The 20,280-nt window shown below is 39.6% G+C and overlaps 3 protein-coding genes across 3 annotated transcripts in view; 2 read left to right on the top strand and 1 right to left on the bottom strand.

The window, feature by feature from the left end:
- Nucleotides 1–3,636, bottom strand: part of LOC142189549 (uncharacterized) — a 39,033-nt gene extending 35,397 nt beyond the window's left edge. The window contains exons 1-6 of the mRNA XM_075262161.1: nucleotides 3,492–3,636; nucleotides 3,150–3,335; nucleotides 2,948–3,071; nucleotides 2,800–2,864; nucleotides 2,596–2,698; nucleotides 993–2,049 (exon numbers count right to left, since the gene is read on the bottom strand). Coding sequence (XP_075118262.1) covers nucleotides 993–2,049; nucleotides 2,596–2,698; nucleotides 2,800–2,864; nucleotides 2,948–3,071; nucleotides 3,150–3,335; nucleotides 3,492–3,569 — 1,613 coding nt within the window. The 5' untranslated portion in view covers nucleotides 3,570–3,636. The remainder of the gene's footprint in view (nucleotides 1–992; nucleotides 2,050–2,595; nucleotides 2,699–2,799; nucleotides 2,865–2,947; nucleotides 3,072–3,149; nucleotides 3,336–3,491) is intronic.
- Nucleotides 1–20,280, top strand: part of LOC142189546 (uncharacterized) — a 158,006-nt gene that overhangs the window by 67,545 nt on the left and 70,181 nt on the right. The window lies entirely within an intron of this gene.
- Nucleotides 17,278–20,280, top strand: part of LOC142191167 (uncharacterized) — a 31,416-nt gene continuing 28,413 nt past the window's right edge. Inside the window, exons 1-3 of the mRNA XM_075262335.1 lie at nucleotides 17,278–17,583; nucleotides 17,691–17,793; nucleotides 18,418–19,672. Coding sequence (XP_075118436.1) covers nucleotides 17,712–17,793; nucleotides 18,418–19,672 — 1,337 coding nt within the window. The 5' untranslated portion in view covers nucleotides 17,278–17,583; nucleotides 17,691–17,711. The remainder of the gene's footprint in view (nucleotides 17,584–17,690; nucleotides 17,794–18,417; nucleotides 19,673–20,280) is intronic.

The following is a 20,280-nucleotide window of genomic DNA, read 5'->3' as shown; positions in this document are numbered from 1 at the left end:
TACCTGTTAGGGACAAAAAAATTACTTTTAATGATAGGATCTCTTTAAATCTACTTCAACCCAAAGCAAAATAAATTTCCAATAACAATATCACGACAGCAATAACTGATGTAAACAAGATGAGTTAGAATACGACCCCATAATTGGGGGTTGTTGCTTAATAAACTTCAAAAATAGGGGTCTATAGAGGGCCCATTTACTCCATTTCTACTAGCTATGCAAGTTCAGTTGAAGATGTCTAAAGCGCCATTCACAATGCCCAACCAGTGGTGTAAAACACACAAGTCACATTGCTAATTTTACTATTGGGTCCTTTGTGGTGGAAATGTAAGGTCCAACACAGGACTACTCAGAAGCCCGATGCATTTGGTTTCCTTGAGAGGCTTGCAAATTGTACCAACTGGAATGATAAAGTGGGTTATGTGTAAATTTGGTTCAATGCAAAGGCACACAGTAATACTGCTCCTATATAAGTGCAAGGGCCATGAGGTTCCTGAGAGCCAGTGAGCAGAACCTGTGAAGGATAACGACCCAGCATGGTGGGTGACTCTGGCAGTAGACCAGAACTATGTTGTGGTACCCCATGATGTCAGAAAGTAATACCAATGGGTGCCATTTTGTGGACTGCATGAGGAGCCACTGGGGCACCTATTTGGTTGAAGGTGGTGGAAATATTAAAGCAACGCTTTGACATTCCTGATGAAGATTGGGGAATGTGATTCCAGAGCCCCATACACTTCACGACTGTAAAAGCACAATGGACAGCATGGAGGAAGACTCCATGGCTAGTAGACTTCAGATGAATTTGGCTGAATAAATCCTGATTTTACTCTGGAAGCAGGCTGTGAGGGTATCTGTTGGATAGGCCAAGACTCCAGTGGTCAAACTGAAGTAGTTTATATAGTTTAACTCATAACTCAGGGCTTAACTTTTGCAGGCAGACCTGATATTTTTAATGGTGCCATTGTGGAGAACATTAGACGTTTTATAACAGTTTTTGATCATCTTTTATAACATTTTTTTTGATGACAGATGGATAAAACTCAAGTTTCTCCTTTGTGTGAATTCTCTGATGTCTAACAAGTTCTAATTGCTTAGAAAAGCATTTCCCACATTCAGAACATGAAAAAAGAGACTGTCCTTTGTGAACTTTTTGATGGTCAACAAGACTTGACTTAGAACTATAACATTTCCCACATTCGGAACATGAATATGGCTTCTCCCCTGTGTGGCTTCTTTGATGTTGAAGAAGATGTGGTTTCTTATTGAAACATTTCCCACATTCCGGACATACAAATGGCCTCTCCCCTGTGTGGATTCTTTGATGTTGAAGAAGATCTGATTTCTTATTAAAATATTTGCCACAAACTGAACATGAAAACGGTTTCACTCCTGTGTGAATTTTCTGATGTTCAACAAGGTTTGCTTTCTGAGTATAACATTTCCCACATTCTGAACATAAAAATGGCTTCTCACCTGTGTGAATTCTCTGATGACTAACAAGGACTGATTTGTATCTAAAACATTTCCCACATTCTGAACATGAAAATGGCTTCTCCCCCGTGTGATTTTTCTGATGTTCCACGAGGTTTGACTTCTGAGTATAACATTTCCCACATTCTAAACATGAAAATGGCGTCTCTCCTGTGTGAATTCTCAGATGTCTTACAAGAGTTTGTTTCAAGTTAAAACACTTCCCACACTCTGAACATGAATATGGCTTCTCTCCTGTGTGAATTCTCAGATGTTGGATAAGATGTGCTTTTTTATTAAAACATTTCCCGCATTCTGAACATGAAAATGACTTTTCCCCGTTGTAGATTCTCTGATGTTCTCCCCTTCTGTGACTTTTATTTTGCTCAATAATCTGAAATGAATTTGAAGATAGGAAGTGCATAATAGGATCAGATGATAGAACTTTGCTGTGAAGATCTGAGGGTATATCTGGTGTAATGACATGTTCTTCATATGGATCTTGTGTGATACCAGGATCTTCTGCTTTATAATCTGTAGATATCAGATGTCCCTCTGAGCTCCTGGTACAGTCATCTGACAAGAAGAAAACAAAATTATTGTTCACCAGTGTAGGTGGTAGGGGTGTAATATATATGGATCCCAATATAATGTAACTTATGTCATGTGACCTACAGTCTTTTTCAAGTTGGATATATCAGAGATTCAGAGTAAAAGTCTGTTTAGCTAAGGGAAGTGGGCAGGAAAAAAAGACTGATAAGTGGAGAAAGAAGCATTTTTCTCTGATAAGATATACCAGAGCTTTACAACATTTCTTAAATTGCCTGTCCTACTGACATAAGCCAAGGTTGTTAAACAAGATAGCCTATGTAACCCTCTCACTGCCAGGTTATTCTGGACATTCTCCATAACTCCAAGAATATTTTTACACAAAAAAACAAAACTAAATAAAAAATTTTAAAAAACCAACCTTACTAACCTCCCATACCTATACATTTACTGCGAAAAAAAAGAAACATCGACAATGCTATGGAAATGTATATTTTGGGATAGTGTACCTCACACTGAAGAATGAATAGAATTTGAGACTGTTCTGTGGTAAATTCAGTGGTGACTCCTCACCTGGGCGGTTCCCGGTAGGAATGTCCTCCTCACACTCCTCATCACCACTCACATAGGCCTCTGTAGTACTAATATTCTTCACAACTTTATCCGGAGTCAGAAGCTGTGAAAGAAATATTGTAAGTAACATCTAATACTGCTGGAGAACCCAAGACTGACCACAAGGACGTCATAGCCCGTCTACACATCATAGGGAATATCTACCTGATCATCCTGTGGAAGAAGAGGACTGGGACATCTCTCCGGTGTTGTCCTCTTACTGGATCTACCTGGAGGAAACACAGACAGGGACTGAATTCATTCTGTACATACAAATAATGGAAGTCCATGTGTATATAGTCATGTCTATTACCTGCTGATGTGAGGGGCTGGTGGTCCTCCATCATCACCTCCTTGTACAGATCCTTGTGTCCTTCTAAATACTCCCACTCCTCCATGGAGAAATAGACAGCGACATCCTGACACCTTATAGGAACCTGACAACACAATGATACAGTCATCACCCCGACCCCTCCAGTTACTGTATAATGTCCCAGCATTCCCAGCAGTGTCACCTCTCCAGTCAGCAGCTCCAGCATCTTGTTGGTGACTTCTAGGATCTTCTGTCCATTGATCTCCTCCTGTATCAGGGGGTGAGGTGGAGGATCTGTGATGGGGCTCCGACTCCATTCCCCTGATTCGGCAGTATAGATGTTGGACATCACACAGACCCCCGTTGTCTTCTTCACTACTGTGTAATCCTGTGTATGGAGAGGACACTTAGGGAACTGAACACAGTAGGGGCAGGATTATTGTACTTGTACTCCAAGCATAATACGAATACAGGACACGGGATCCTTCCTATTATAGGTTTGTTAAATCCCCCAATAAATCCCATAGAAATCTAATAAGGTCACCTCTCCGGTCAGCAGGTAGATGATCTCCAAGGTGAAGTCTAATAATCTTCTGCTGATCTGATTCCAGTTCTTGTCCATCCTTGGTGGGTTGTTGAGGAGAAGGAGCGTTCTGGGTTGGATAAAGTGTGAATATACAGTGCGTGAATTGCAGGGTAACCTCTAGATGGAGGGGTCAGGTTCTGAGGAATAGAAGAGGAAGGATAGCTCAGGAGAAGACATATTAGTGTAGTGTTGGGAGGTTTTGAACAATCTGATCAGGTCATGTGATAAGACGCCTAAACAGATGTGACTTTGGGACATGTTTGAAGCTGCTCTAGTTGGGAATTAATCGGATTGTCCGGGGTAAACCATTCCAGAGCACTGGTGCAGCTCAAAAAAGTCTTGGAGACAGTGGGATGTTCGAATACCAGAGGATGCAAGTCTAAAGTCATTGGCCGACTGGAGAGGACGATTAGGAAAGGTAGACAGAGAGGAGAGGAGGGGTCAGCGCTATGGAGGGATACATGAGTGAGTGTGATCATTTTATAGTGTTTTCTGTGTTGGACAGTGTAATGACTGACACAAGGCAGATGCATCTGTGTACTGGTGGGTTGGAAAGATTTTGGTTGCACTCAGCACAGATTGTAAAGGGGAGAGAGGGGTCTCCGAGACTACTGACAGTGACAATGGAACTCACTTCACTGGACAGTCAACGAGAGAAATAATGGAGGCCGTGGAAATACAACAACTGTACGATAAAGTGGAGAGGCGAAATGATGCCCTCAAACAGCTACGGAAGAGACAGGGAAGCCATGGACTGAGGGCCCGAATCTCAGTAATGTGACTATATAGAAACATCCTATCCTACTATTATAAATGTATGTTTGGATGTTTGTTCCTCAATCACGCAAAAACGGCTGAACGGATTTGAATGAAATTCAGCACATAGATAGATTGTAACCTCGATTAACATATAGGCTACTTTTTATCCCGGTAAATGACATGGCTTCACGACTGCTATGAATTTATGTTCACATACTATATTACACTGCTCTTAGCTGCAGCCTTATCTCAGCCAGGGCTGTTGTCTCTATGTGTAAATACACGCTAACCCTCAGTGTGGAGATACATTTGCATATTATCTGATCTGCTCCAGACAGTGCAAACACACTGACATGGGCAAACACTTTTAATCCAAATTGGCATTTTGCCAATTTTTAACAAGCCTGGAAAAAGAGAATCTAATTTGTCACAAACAACCAGAACTATGAAGGGGCCAGAAGTCACAAAATTCTTGTCAAGCACAGCTGAAGGGGATCATCAACGCCAACAACATGCTCATTATATGGTATCCCAGTGAGGTGCTGAGATGCCGGAACAATCCCAGGCACAGTGCAAGAACCAAGTTCAGCGGCAGGCCAGCTTGCGAGCTGCCTAAACGCCGGATCATGCGGATCATCAACGCCAACAACATGCTCATTATATGGTGTCCCAGTGAGCTGCTGAAATTCCAGAACAATCACGGGCACAGCAAAAGTAGAGTTTATTTTCACTCAAAAAAAGTAGTGCAGCAACATAAGGAAACAATACAAAAATAACTCCCTGCCCAGGTCAGCTCTAACTAACATAGAATAGGTCACCTCACCTAGAAGAACAGGAATCCAAAATCAGTAGAATCATTCAGGACACAGCTCCAAACATATGACCTCTCTGTCAGCTCTTCAGCCAAACTCTGCCCAAGTGTTGCTGCTGGAGCTGGTTTCTTAAGCCTCCTTGACGAGGAGACTCTCTGCAGCTGAGTCGCTGCCGCAACATCCCCAAACTGTGGACTGGAGGGGGGTGGAATGACAGGTCCCACAGAGTTTTCTCATCTCACCCAATTTAGTAATCTAGGTGAGATGTACACCCCTCCATTACCTGACCAGCTATCGGCTTGCTATATATATATATATATATATATATATATATATATATTTAGAGAGAGAGAGAGAGAGAGAGAGAGAGAATACAGTACAGTGCAGTATACATTGTGTGTAAATATATATATATATTATAGTATATATAGCATACAGTGCAGTACATATAGCATATGGTACAGTGTGTGTGTGTGCATATATATATATATATATATATATATATAAAATATACAGTATAGCGCAGTGTATAGTATACAGTACAGTATATATATAAATATAATATCAAAGTTCAAAAAGGAAATCGCTCTACCTGAGTTGTTAACCAGATGGTATCCAATGTGTTGCGGGCTGCACGGAGCCTCCGACCGTCAGGTGGTAATCAAGTATGAAGAAAACAAAAAACAAACAAACAAACAAACAAAAAAAATCCAGCACGCCCAAAAATTTGAAAAATAAAAAATAACTTTTACTTCAAATCATTAAAAACGAACAAAACTCCATGGAGCATTGATCCAGGATAAAATCAACGCATAAACGCATCAACGCAATCAACGCAACGCATAAAATCAACGATTTTATCCTGGATCCATGCTCTATGGAGCTTTGTTCGTTTTTAATGATTTGAAGTAAAAGTTATTTTTTATTTTTCAAATTTTTGCGCGTGCTGGATTTTTTTTTTTTTCTTCATAAATATAATATACAGTGTAGTAAATATATATAGTATGCAGTATATAGTATACAGTACAGTGCTGTGTGTGTATATATAGTCTATAGTACAGTATATATATAGTATATAGTACAGTATAGATATATAGTACAGTGCAGTATATAGATACATATATAGTACAGTACAGTATACAGCTATACATTACATGACGTCAGGTCTCTCTCTCTATATATATAGTACAGTACAGTATACAGCTATACATTACATGACGTCAGGTCTCTCTATATATAGTACAGTACAGTATACAGCTATACATTACATGACGTCAGGTCTCTCTATATATAGTACAGTACAGTATATAGCTATACATTACATGACGTCAGGTCTCTGTATATATAGTACAGTACAGTATATAGCTATACATTACATGACGTCAGGTCTCTGTATATATAGTACAGTACAGTATATAGCTATACATTACATGACGTCAGGTCTCTGTATATATAGTACAGTACAGTATATAGCTATACATTACATGACGTCAGGTCTCTGTATATATAGTACAGTACAGTATACAGCTATACATTACATGACGTCAGGTCTCTATATATATAGTACAGTACAGTATACAGCTATACATTACATGACGTCAGGTCTCTGTATATATATAGTACAGTACAGTATATAGCTATACATTACATGACGTCAGGTCTCTGTATATATATAGTACAGTACAGTATATAGCTATACATTACATGACGTCAGGTCTCTATATATATAGTACAGTACAGTATATAGCTATACATTACATGACGTCAGGTCTCTGTATATATATAGTACAGTACAGTATATAGCTATACATTACATGACGTCAGGTCTCTATATATATAGTACAGTACAGTATATAGCTATACATTACATGACGTCAGGTCTCTGTATATATAGTACAGTACAGTATATAGCTATACATTACATGACGTCAGGTCTCTATATATATAGTACAGTACAGTATATAGCTATACATTACATGACGTCAGGTCTCTCTCTATATATTGTACAGTACAGTATATAGCTATACATTACATGACGTCAGGTCTATATATATATAGTACAGTACAGTATATAGCTATACATTACATGACGTCAGGTCTCTATATATATAGTACAGTACAGTATATAGCTATACATTACATGACGTCAGGTCTCTGTATATATAGTACAGTACAGTATATAGCTATACATTACATGACGTCAGGTCTCTGTATATATATAGTACAGTACAGTATATAGCTATACATCACATGACGTCAGGTCTCTGTATATATAGTACAGTATATAGCTATACATTACATGACGTCAGGTCTCTATATATATAGTACAGTACAGTATACAGCTATACATTACATGACGTCAGGTCTCTCTATATATATAGTACAGTACAGTATATAGCTATACATTACATGACGTCAGGTCTCTATATATATATAGTACAGTACAGTATATAGCTATACATTACATGACGTCAGGTCTCTGTATATATAGTACAGTACAGTATATAGCTATACATTACATGATGTCAGGTCTCTATATATATAGTACAGTACAGTATATAGCTATACATCACATGACGTCAGGTCTCTGTATATATAGTACAGTACAGTATACAGCTATACATTACATGACGTCAGGTCTCTATATATAGTACAGTACAGTATACAGCTATACATTACATGACGTCAGGTCTCTGTATATATATAGTACAGTACAGTATATAGCTATACATTACATGACGTCAGGTCTCTATATATATAGTACAGTACATAGCTATACATTACATGACGTCAGGTCTCTCTATATATAGTACAGTACAGTATATAGCTATACATTACATGACGTCAGGTCTCTGTATATATATAGTACAGTACAGTATATAGCTATACATCACATGACGTCAGGTCTCTGTATATATAGTACAGTATATAGCTATACATTACATGACGTCAGGTCTCTATATATATAGTACAGTACAGTATACAGCTATACATTACATGACGTCAGGTCTCTCTATATATATAGTACAGTACAGTATATAGCTATACATTACATGACGTCAGGTCTCTATATATATATAGTACAGTACAGTATATAGCTATACATTACATGACGTCAGGTCTCTGTATATATAGTACAGTACAGTATATAGCTATACATTACATGATGTCAGGTCTCTATATATATAGTACAGTACAGTATATAGCTATACATCACATGACGTCAGGTCTCTGTATATATAGTACAGTACAGTATACAGCTATACATTACATGACGTCAGGTCTCTATATATAGTACAGTACAGTATACAGCTATACATTACATGACGTCAGGTCTCTGTATATATAGTACAGTACAGTATACAGCTATACATTACATGACGTCAGGTCTCTATATATATAGTACAGTACAGTATACAGCTATACATTACATGACGTCAGGTCTCTGTATATATAGTACAGTACAGTATATAGCTATACATTACATGACGTCAGGTCTCTGTATATATAGTACAGTACAGTATATAGCTATACATTACATGACGTCAGGTCTCTGTATATATAGTACAGTACAGTATACAGCTATACATTACATGACGTCAGGTCTCTATATATAGTACAGTACAGTATACAGCTATACATTACATGACGTCAGGTCTCTGTATATATAGTACAGTACAGTATATAGCTATACATTACATGACGTCAGGTCTCTGTATATATAGTACAGTACAGTATACAGCTATACATTACATGACGTCAGGTCTCTGTATATATAGTACAGTACAGTATACAGCTATACATTACATGACGTCAGGTCTCTGTATATATAGTACAGTACAGTATACAGCTATACATTACATGACGTCAGGTCTCTATATATATAGTACAGTACAGTATACAGCTATACATTACATGACGTCAGGTCTCTGTATATATAGTACAGTACAGTATATAGCTATACATTACATGACGTCAGGTCTCTCTATATATAGTACAGTACAGTATATAGCTATACATTACATGACGTCAGGTCTCTGTATATATAGTACAGTACAGTATATAGCTATACATTACATGACGTCAGGTCTCTATATATAGTACAGTACAGTATATAGCTATACATTACATGACGTCAGGTCTCTATATATATAGTACAGTACAGTATATAGCTATACATTACATGACGTCAGGTCTCTGTATATATATAGTACAGTACAGTATACAGCTATACATTACATGACGTCAGGTCTCTGTATATATAGTACAGTACAGTATACAGCTATACATTACATGACGTCAGGTCTCTGTATATATAGTACAGTACAGTATATAGCTATACATTACATGACGTCAGGTCTCTATATATATAGTACAGTACAGTATATAGCTATACATTACATGACGTCAGGTCTCTGTATATATAGTACAGTACAGTATATAGCTATACATTACATGACGTCAGGTCTCTGTATATATAGTACAGTACAGTATATAGCTATACATTACATGACGTCAGGTCTCTGTATATATAGTACAGTACAGTATATAGCTATACATTACATGACGTCAGGTCTCTATATATATATATAGTACAGTACAGTATATAGCTATACATTACATGATGTCAGGTCTCTGTATATATAGTACAGTACAGTATACAGCTATACATTACATGACGTCAGGTCTCTGTATATATAGTACAGTACAGTATATAGCTATACATTACATGACGTCAGGTCTCTGTATATATAGTACAGTACAGTATATAGCTATACATTACATGACGTCAGGTCTCTGTATATATAGTACAGTACAGTATACAGCTATACATCACATGACGTCAGGTCTCTATATATATAGTACAGTACAGTATATAGCTATACATCACATGACGTCAGGTCTCTGTATATATAGTACAGTACAGTATATAGCTATACATTACATGACGACAGGTCTCTGTATATATAGTACAGTACAGTATACAGCTATACATTACATGACGTCAGGTCTCTGTATATATAGTACAGTACAGTATACAGCTATACATTACATGACGTCAGGTCTCTATATATATAGTACAGTACAGTATATAGCTATACATTACATGACGTCAGGTCTCTGTATATATAGTACAGTACAGTATATAGCTATACATTACATGACGTCAGGTCTCTCTATATATAGTACAGTACAGTATATAGCTATACATTACATGACGTCAGGTCTCTCTATATATAGTACAGTACAGTATATAGCTATACATTACATGACGTCAGGTCTCTGTATATATATAGTACAGTACAGTATATAGCTATACATTACATGACGTCAGGTCTCTATATATATAGTACAGTACAGTATATAGCTATACATTACATGACGTCAGGTCTCCATATATATAGTACAGTACAGTATATAGCTATACATTACATGACGTCAGGTCTCTGTATATATATAGTACAGTACAGTATATAGCTATACATTACATGACGTCAGGTCTCTATATATAGTACAGTACAGTATATAGCTATACATTACATGACGTCAGGTCTCTCTATATATAGTACAGTACAGTATATAGCTATACATTACATGACGTCAGGTCTCTGTATATATATAGTACAGTACAGTATATAGCTATACATTACATGACGTCAGGTCTCTGTATATATAGTACAGTACAGTATACAGCTATACATTACATGACGTCAGGTCTCTGTATATATAGTACAGTACAGTATACAGCTATACATTACATGACGTCAGGTCTCTGTATATATAGTACAGTACAGTATACAGCTATACATTACATGACGTCAGGTCTCTGTATATATAGTACAGTACAGTATACAGCTATACATTACATGACGTCAGGTCTCTGTATATATAGTACAGTACAGTATACAGCTATACATTACATGACGTCAGGTCTCTGTATATATAGTACAGTACAGTATACAGCTATACATTACATGACGTCAGGTCTCTGTATATATAGTACAGTACAGTATACAGCTATACATTACATGACGTCAGGTCTCTGTATATATAGTACAGTACAGTATACAGCTATACATTACATGACGTCAGGTCTCTGTATATATAGTACAGTACAGTATACAGCTATACATTACATGACGTCAGGTCTCTGTATATATAGTACAGTACAGTATACAGCTATACATTACATGACGTCAGGTCTCTGTATATATAGTACAGTACAGTATACAGCTATACATTACATGACGTCAGGTCTCTGTATATATAGTACAGTACAGTATATAGCTATACATTACATGACGTCAGGTCTCTGTATATATAGTACAGTACAGTATATAGCTATACATTACATGACGTCAGGTCTCTGTATATATAGTACAGTACAGTATATAGCTATACATTACATGACGTCAGGTCTCTGTATATATAGTACAGTACAGTATATAGCTACACATTACATGACGTCAGGTCTCTGTATATATAGTACAGTACAGTATATAGCTATACATTACATGACGTCAGGTCTCTGTATATATAGTACAGTACAGTATATAGCTATACATTACATGACGTCAGGTCTCTGTATATATAGTACAGTACAGTATATAGCTACACATTACATGACGTCAGGTCTCTGTATATATAGTACAGTACAGTATATAGCTACACATTACATGACGTCAGGTCTCTGTATATATAGTACAGTACAGTATATAGCTACACATTACATGACGTCAGGTCTCTGTATATATAGTACAGTACAGTATATAGCTATACATTACATGACGTCAGGTCTCTGTATATATAGTACAGTACAGTATACAGCTATACATTACATGACGTCAGGTCTCTGTATATATAGTACAGTACAGTATATAGCTATACATTACATGACGTCAGGTCTCTATATATATAGTACAGTACAGTATATAGCTATACATTACATGACGTCAGGTCTCTGTATATATAGTACAGTACAGTATATAGCTACACATTACATGACGTCAGGTCTCTGTATATATAGTACAGTACAGTATATAGCTATACATTACATGACGTCAGGTCTCTGTATATATATAGTACAGTACAGTATATAGCTATACATTACATGACGTCAGGTCTCTGTATATATAGTACAGTACAGTATATAGCTATACATTACATGACGTCAGGTCTCTGTATATATAGTACAGTACAGTATATAGCTACACATTACATGACGTCAGGTCTCTGTATATATAGTACAGTACAGTATATAGCTACACATTACATGACGTCAGGTCTCTGTATATATATAGTACAGTACAGTATACAGCTATACATTACATGACGTCAGGTCTCTATATATATAGTACAGTACAGTATATAGCTATACATTACATGACGTCAGGTCTCTGTATATATATAGTACAGTACAGTATATAGCTATACATTACATGACGTCAGGTCTCTGTATATATATAGTACAGTACAGTATATAGCTATACATTACATGACGTCAGGTCTCTGTTACCTTCTCCTCAGGACATTGTCTTATTATGGAAAAAGAACTTCTGGAAACTCCTCCCCCGGCACAACCTGACTCCTCCCCCTCATGTGACTGATCACATGACTGTGACATCATCAAAGGTCCTTTAGTCTTGGAGAGATAAAGCGATGAGCTGATCATGTGACTGGTTGTCCCCGCCCCCTCCCCATGTGACCTCTGTACAGATCCTGTAACCAGGGGCAGCGCACACTCAGGTACGTGTCTGTTCACACTTATGTCAGGATCTCTGCCGGATTTTTAGAACATTTTTAGATGACTTTGGCCCTTCCCAGTGATGTGTGTATTGTCATTGTTCTGTCACGTGTCAGCGGACAGTGAAATATTCCATATTCATTACAAATAGCAACTCAATATTGAACTATTCAAATGAACATCGAACCCCATTATAGTCTATGCATACCTCCCAACTTTTGAAGAGTCGAAAGAGGGACAATATGTGCGGCGCGTGTAGCACGCCGTGGCAAATTTAGCCCCGCCCACTTTTGTGTTGACTCCGCCCACTCGTTAATTTTTCATGTGCCCGCACACAGTATAATCCTCCTAGAGTGACCCGTAAATTATATGTCCCCCCTCTATCTCTCCCCCAGTTTCATATACACCCTTCATCTACCCCTAGTTTCATGTCCCTCTTCCGATTCATGTCCCCACATCTCTGCCCCCAGTGTCATGCCGTCCTCTCCATCTCTGCCCCCAGTGTCATGCCGTCCTCTCCATCTCTGCCCCCAGTGTCATGCCGTCCTCTCCATCTCTGCCCCCAGTGTCATGCCGTCCTCTCCATCTCTGCCCCCAGTGTCATGCCGTCCCCTCCATCTCTGCCCCCAGTGTCATGCCGTCCTCTCCATCTCTGCCCCCAGTGTCATGCTGTCCTCTCCATCTCTGCCCCCAGTGTCATGCCGTCCTCTCCATCTCTGCCCCCAGTGTCATGCCGTCCTCTCCATCTCTGCCCCCAGTGTCATGCCGTCCTCTCCATCTCTGCCCCCAGTGTCATGCCGTCCTCTCCATCTCTGCCCCCAGTGTCATGCCGTCCTCTCCATCTCTGCCCCCAGTGTCATGCCGTCCTCTCCATCTCTGCCCCCAGTGTCATGCCGTCCTCTCCATCTCTGCCCCCAGTGTCATGCCGTCCTCTCCATCTCTGCCCCCAGTGTCATGCCGTCCTCTCCATCTCTGCCCCCAGTGTCATGCCGTCCTCTCCATCTCTGCCCCCAGTGTCATGCCGTCCTCTCCATCTCTGCCCCCAGTTTCACTTTCCACCTCCACATTAAACTTACCTTCTCCTCCGCTCCCTCATCGCTCTCTGCGTGTCTCTCTCGCTGACACATATGCGGCTGAAGCGAGGAGCTGACCTGTGTCAGCTCCTCGCTTCGCCGCTGCCGCCGGCTACTGGCTTGTAGACGCGATGTGACACATGTGATGTGTCATGTGACACATCGCGTCTACAAGCCAGTAGCCGGCGGCAGCGGCGAAGCGAGGAGCTGACACAGATCAGCTCCTTGCTTCAGCCGCATATGTGTTCAACTCAGATCTGCGTCCTCTGGACACAGATCTGAGTTGAAATTGGGACATGCTTCCCTCCAACCGGGACCGCGGGACATGTCACCCAAATCATGACTGTCCCGCGGAAATCGGGACGGATGGGAGGTATGTCTATGGGAGAAAATGCTTTTCTACAGGGGATCCCACCATTGGACTCAGGAGAGTCACCAAGTCCACTATGACACCCCAGGAAATGATGCCAACACCTCTGCAATGCAACTGGGACAGCAGGGGAAGCATGTCTGGGGGCATCAAGTACCTGTATTACATCGGGATCCCTGTCAACTTGCGATATGCCGGAGCGGACTTTTTCCCATAGGAATGCATTGACCAGTGTTGATTGGCCAAATGCCATACAGAGTACAGCATTCGGCCAATCAACACTGGTTCTGCCGGAGGCTCATCTGTGAGGAGGCGGAGTCTAAGATCGGACCAGAATGGAGACTGCTGTGGACCGATCTTAGACTCCGCCTCCCCCAGCAGAACCAGCGTTGATTGGCCAAATGCTGTGCTCTGTATGGCATTCGGCCAATCAACGCTGGTCAATGCATTCCTATGCCGAGATGCAGCAGAGCTGAGTGTGCACTGAACCCTGCTGCACTGCTGCTGAACCCTCAGCTTTGCTACATCTGAGATCGGACCACAATGGAAAATGCTGTGGACCAATCTTAGACTCCACCTCCTCTGGCAGAACCAGCGTTGATTGGCCGAATGCTGTACTCTGTATGGCATTCAGCCAATCAACACTGGTCAATGCATTCCTATGGGAAAAAGTAGCTCGTGCATATCGCAAGCTGACAGGGATCCCGACCAGATAGAGCCCCAAAGAGCTGGGTGAGTGACATTCCCCCCTAAATAAAGGTAATCCCTAGCTAACCCTGCCTGTACATCTGTCCCTGTCTCACAGTCACATAGTTCACAGTCCCAAATTAGTCGAATGTTAAATCCACCATTCATATAAATTGGAGGTCACCTGATTTCAGCCACTAATTACTCTTTCAGATTTTTTTTCAATGCCTCTGTTGTCGTAGTTCCTGTCCCACCTCCCCTGGACAGTTATTGGTGCAAAAAACACGCCAGGGAAGGTGGGAGGGCATACAAATTTTTAGTGCGTTTGCCTCGTGGTATTCGATTGGAATCGAACGGCCTGATATTCAATCGAATATGTATTCCATCGAACAGTGTTCGCTCATCTCCAGTCAGCTGCCATAACTTATGTAAAGCTATACTATATATACTAGTATCAGGGGATAATCATACTCATTAGGGAGAGTGTGCACCTATACAGGCGTACGGAGACTGTTCTCCTAATTATATCCTGGAGAATAGATTTGCATAATTTATATATATATACTAGTGTGAGGTGTAGTTTTCAATGTCCCTATTGTGGATAACGTATCAGTCACAGCGAACCCCATATAATAACACACCGTTACATAGAGGGAATATGAGGAGCGCTGTTATATATCCTACTAATATTATAGATGTTACAGTTTGTTCCTCAATCACGCAAAAACGGCTGAACAGATTTGGATGTAATTCAACGCATAAATGTTTTGTAACCTCGATTAAAACATAGGCTACTTTTTATCCTGGTGACATGGCTTCACAACTGTTATGAATTTATGTTCATATACTATATGCAGGAGCCTTATCTCAGGTCCCAGGTCTGTTATCTCTCTGTGTAGACACTCAGCTAACACTCAGTGGATTATGTACAGGCATTTGCATATTATCTGATCTGCTCCAGGCAGTGCTGACACACTGGATGGGAAAACACCTTTAATCCAAATTGGCAGCTTCCCAATTTTAAACATACCGGGAAAAAGAAAATCTAATTTGTCACAAAACTCTAAAACAACGAGAGATATGAAGGAGCCAGAAGTCACAGAGTACTCGTGAAACGGAGCTCAGTGGGATCATCAGCGCCAACAACACACTCGTTATATGGTGTCCCAGTGAGCTGCTGAGATGCCGGAACAATCATGGGCACATTGCGAGGAACAAGTTCAGTGGCAGGCCAGCTTGACAGTTGCCAAAACGCCGGAGCAGGCCAACCATCAACGGCAGCAATTTGTTGAATATAGGCGGATCAAAGACACCAACAACATGCAGACGAAGGCGCGGGCAGAGGCTAACTTATATATAGCAATGGAAACAAAGCTATCAGACTGCTCTCCTCCCTCCTGTCTCATATAGGACCTGTATCCAGAGAATCAGTAGGAAATGTATGGAGATCTAACCTCACTTTTATCAGATCACCATTGTAACCACTATGGCTTACACTAGTCATGTTCTCTCTCTCTCTCTCTCTCTCTCTCTCTCTCTGTCTCTCTCTCTCTCTCTCTCTCTCTCTCTCTCTCTCTCTCTCTCTCTCTCTCTCTCTCTCTCTCTCTCTCTCTATATATATATATATATATATATATATATATATATATATATATATATATATATATCTAGAAACATAGAAGAGCTGCCTGGACAAGTCCTCACCTCAGTCCATTCAAATAGAGAGAATCCCCCACAATATCTCCAGTAATTCTGTATATCTGGGATATGTATTTATTACATTGTCTCATCTTCTCTCCATTCAGGTTCCTACAATATAGAATCCTCTCAGTATCTTCTATAGAAGAGAATATTCCTGATTGTCCCATCAAGGATGGAAAGAGACAGGAACAAGATGGCGGAAAGTCTATTAAATCTCACCCTAGAGATCATCTACCAGCTTACTGGAGAGGTGAGAGATTCTGATGATGTCATCATGACATCATTCTTATCTATAGTAATAACAGATGATAGGACTGGAGAGGTGATGGACTCTGGACATGTATGTAGTGATATTTATTAATGTGTCTCCCCATAACCAGGATTACACAGTAGTGAGGAAGCCCTCTAGTGGGCGCTGTCAGACCCTTGTATTTGATGGATGGAGAGGAACCCTGAGCCCATTTCCAGGGCCTCCACATCACCCTTTGAAACAGATCAATGGACAGAAGATCCTAGAAGTCACCAACAAGATGCTGGAGCTGCTGACTGGAGAGGTGACACTGCTGGGAATGCTGGGACATTATACAGTAAATGGAGGGGTCGGGGTGATGACTGTATCATTGTGTTGTCAGGTTCCTATAAGGTGTCAGGATGTCGCTGTCTATTTCTCCATGGAGGAGTGGGAGTATTTAGAAGGACACAAGGATCTGTACAAGGAGGTGATGATGGAGGACCACCAGCCCCTCACATCAGCAGGTAATAGACATGACTATATACACATGGACTTCCATTATTTGTATGTACAGAATGAATTCAGTCCCTGTCTGTGTTTCCTACAGGTAGATCCAGTAAGAGGACAACACCGGAGAGATGTCCCAGTCCTCTTCTTCCACAGGATGATCAGGTAGATGGAGATATTCCCTATGATGTGTACACGGGCTGTGAAGTCCTTGTGGTCAGTCTTGGGTTCTCCACCAGTATTAGATGTTACTTACAATATTTCTTTCACAGCTTCTGACTCCGGATAAAGACATGGAGAATATTAATACTACAGAGCCCTATGTGAGTGGTGATGAGGAGTGTGAGGAGGACATTCCTACCGGGAACCGTCCAGGTGAGGAGTCACCACTGAATATATCACAGGAGAGTCAGAATTCTTTCACCAATTTTAAGAATGTTGTGTGCATATTTAAAAGGGTGTTCCAGTTAAATTTTTTATCCCATAGGGAAACTAAGGGTACATGTGCACCTTTCCGTTCACTCGGGGATCTAGTGGAGAGTCTCCATTTGGGTCCCTGAAATTTGTTTTCTTTTTTTCTTGCACACAAGTCTAAGCTAATTGGTGGCTGATGTTCTGATTGGCTGAAGTGCTCGTATTCAGGCCAAAGGTCAGAAAGCCTGGGAACCTATATAGAGACTTTCCGCTGAATCCCCAGCTGTATGGGCAGATGGGTGTGTACTGTTTATTATTTTAAAGCGAGTCTGTCAACAAGAAAATCAATATCAGAGTAATGACAGTACCTTGTAGGGCGGCTTCTAGACTTTCCAAAGATGTCTTTCTTATCCTGCATTGTGCAGGATTGTTTGCAATTGTTTGCAAATTGTTTGTTCGATTGTGATGTTTTGCAACCTCTGTCTTAAACTGGCCATGTACATTAGATTGTTCTGTGCTAAACCAAAACTTATAAAATATTAATATACTATGTAAGATTTGAAATATTTGTTTTATTCTTTCCAGATGACTGCACCAGGACCCCAGAGTTACACTCTATATCTTCAGATCTTAAAGGAGATAATGGTGGTATCATACAAGATCCATGTGAAAAGCAAAAACATGCCACTACCCCAGATATACTCCCAGACCAGACTGTTAAGCAACTTAAAAGATGCAAGAGGGGAAAATATAAAAAACGATGTAAAAGAAAGAAGCTACTTTCATGTTCAGAATGTGGAAAATGTTTTAAGTGTAAATCAGATTATGTTATACATCAGAGAATTCACACAGGAGAGAAGCCATATTCATGTTCGGAATGTGAAAAATGTTTTAAGGAGAAATCAAAACTGGTTAGACATCAGAAAAGTCACACAGGGGAGAAGCCATATTCATGTTCAGAATGTGGAAAGTGTTTTATTCAGAAAACACATTTTTCCCGACATCAGAAAATTCACACAGGAGAGAAGCCATATTCATGTTCAGAATGTGGGAAATGTTTTGGAGAAAAATCAACTCTTGTTAGACATCAGAAAATTCACACAGGGGAGAAGGCATTTTCTTGTTCAGATTGTGGGAAATGTTTTATCTCTAAATCAGCTCTTAGTGCACATAAGAGTGTTCACAGGGGGTTGGACCCATTTTCATGTTTAGAATGTGGCAAGTCTCTTAGCAAAAAATCACATTTATTGCGACATCTCAGAACACATGAGGAGAAGAAACCATTTTCCTGTTCAGAATGTGGAAAGTGTTTTAGGGAAAATTCAGCTCTTGTTACACATCAACGGATTCACACAGGGGTGAAGCCATTTTCATGTCCAGAATGTGGAAAATGTTTCGGCTACAAATCACAAATTGCTGTACATATGAGAACTCACACAGGAGAGAAGCCATATTCATGTTCCAAATGTGAAAAAAGCTTTAGCTATAAACCAGATCTTGTTAGTCATCAGAGAATGCATACTGGAGACAATGCTATTTCATGTTTAGAATGTGGGAAATGTTTTAGGCGAAAGTCACATTTATTTGAACATCAGAAAACTCACACGGGGGAAAAGACATTTTCATGTTCAGAATGCGGAAAATATTTTAACGTGAAGTCAAAGCTTGTTAGACATCAAAGAATTCACACAGGGGAGAAGCCATATTCATGTTCAGAATGTGCAAAATCTTTTAGCTATAAATCACAATTTGTTGTACATATGAGAACTCACACAGGGGAGAAGCCATATTCATGTTCAGAATGTGGGAAATGCTTTGGTGTGAAAACACATCTTACTCTGCATCAAAGACGTCACATCGTTTGACGTAATCTGGTGCCCATGTGGGTAAATATCATTTATTGACCTTACCCCAACCTGTCATTGGAAAAAGAAGAAGAAATGAATTTTTCAACTTTTTCAACCTAGAAAATTTATTGATATTTACGATTTTAAATAATTAGCGAGTAGAATGTATTCCGAAACCAAAAAATAGTCAACACATTTTAGCTGAAGAATTAGATTAAGAAGCAGAAAAAAAATTCTTAGAAGAGTAATATTCCAAAAAGAGAAATTTGGGAAAGGGTTTCCATACAGTACAATAAAAAAATTCAACTCTTAAAGGCAAAGTAAAGTCACATGTCACACCTGAGAAATGGAAAGTGACTTAGAGCAGTAACATATGGTAAAGGTATACAATTACCAATAGATATAGATTCCAAGTATCAGATTTATAGATCGTCCGTGTACAAGAATTTCAAAAAGTAATTTTGCCAAAATTCTGAATTCTTACTTTATTCAGGTTTTATCTAAATACTCAATTTCTGTTGTGGATCGAGTGCTCATGAGGTGTAGAGATGTTCCACAATAAAAGCAATTGTCTGCATTAACATGCAAATATATAGAAGGT

This window comes from Leptodactylus fuscus, chromosome 1 (assembly GCF_031893055.1).
Source record: "Leptodactylus fuscus isolate aLepFus1 chromosome 1, aLepFus1.hap2, whole genome shotgun sequence".
Taxonomy (NCBI): Eukaryota; Metazoa; Chordata; class Amphibia; order Anura; family Leptodactylidae; genus Leptodactylus; species Leptodactylus fuscus.
The sequence above is the reverse complement of the archived record's forward strand: the minus strand, read 5'-3'. Positions and strand labels throughout refer to the sequence as shown.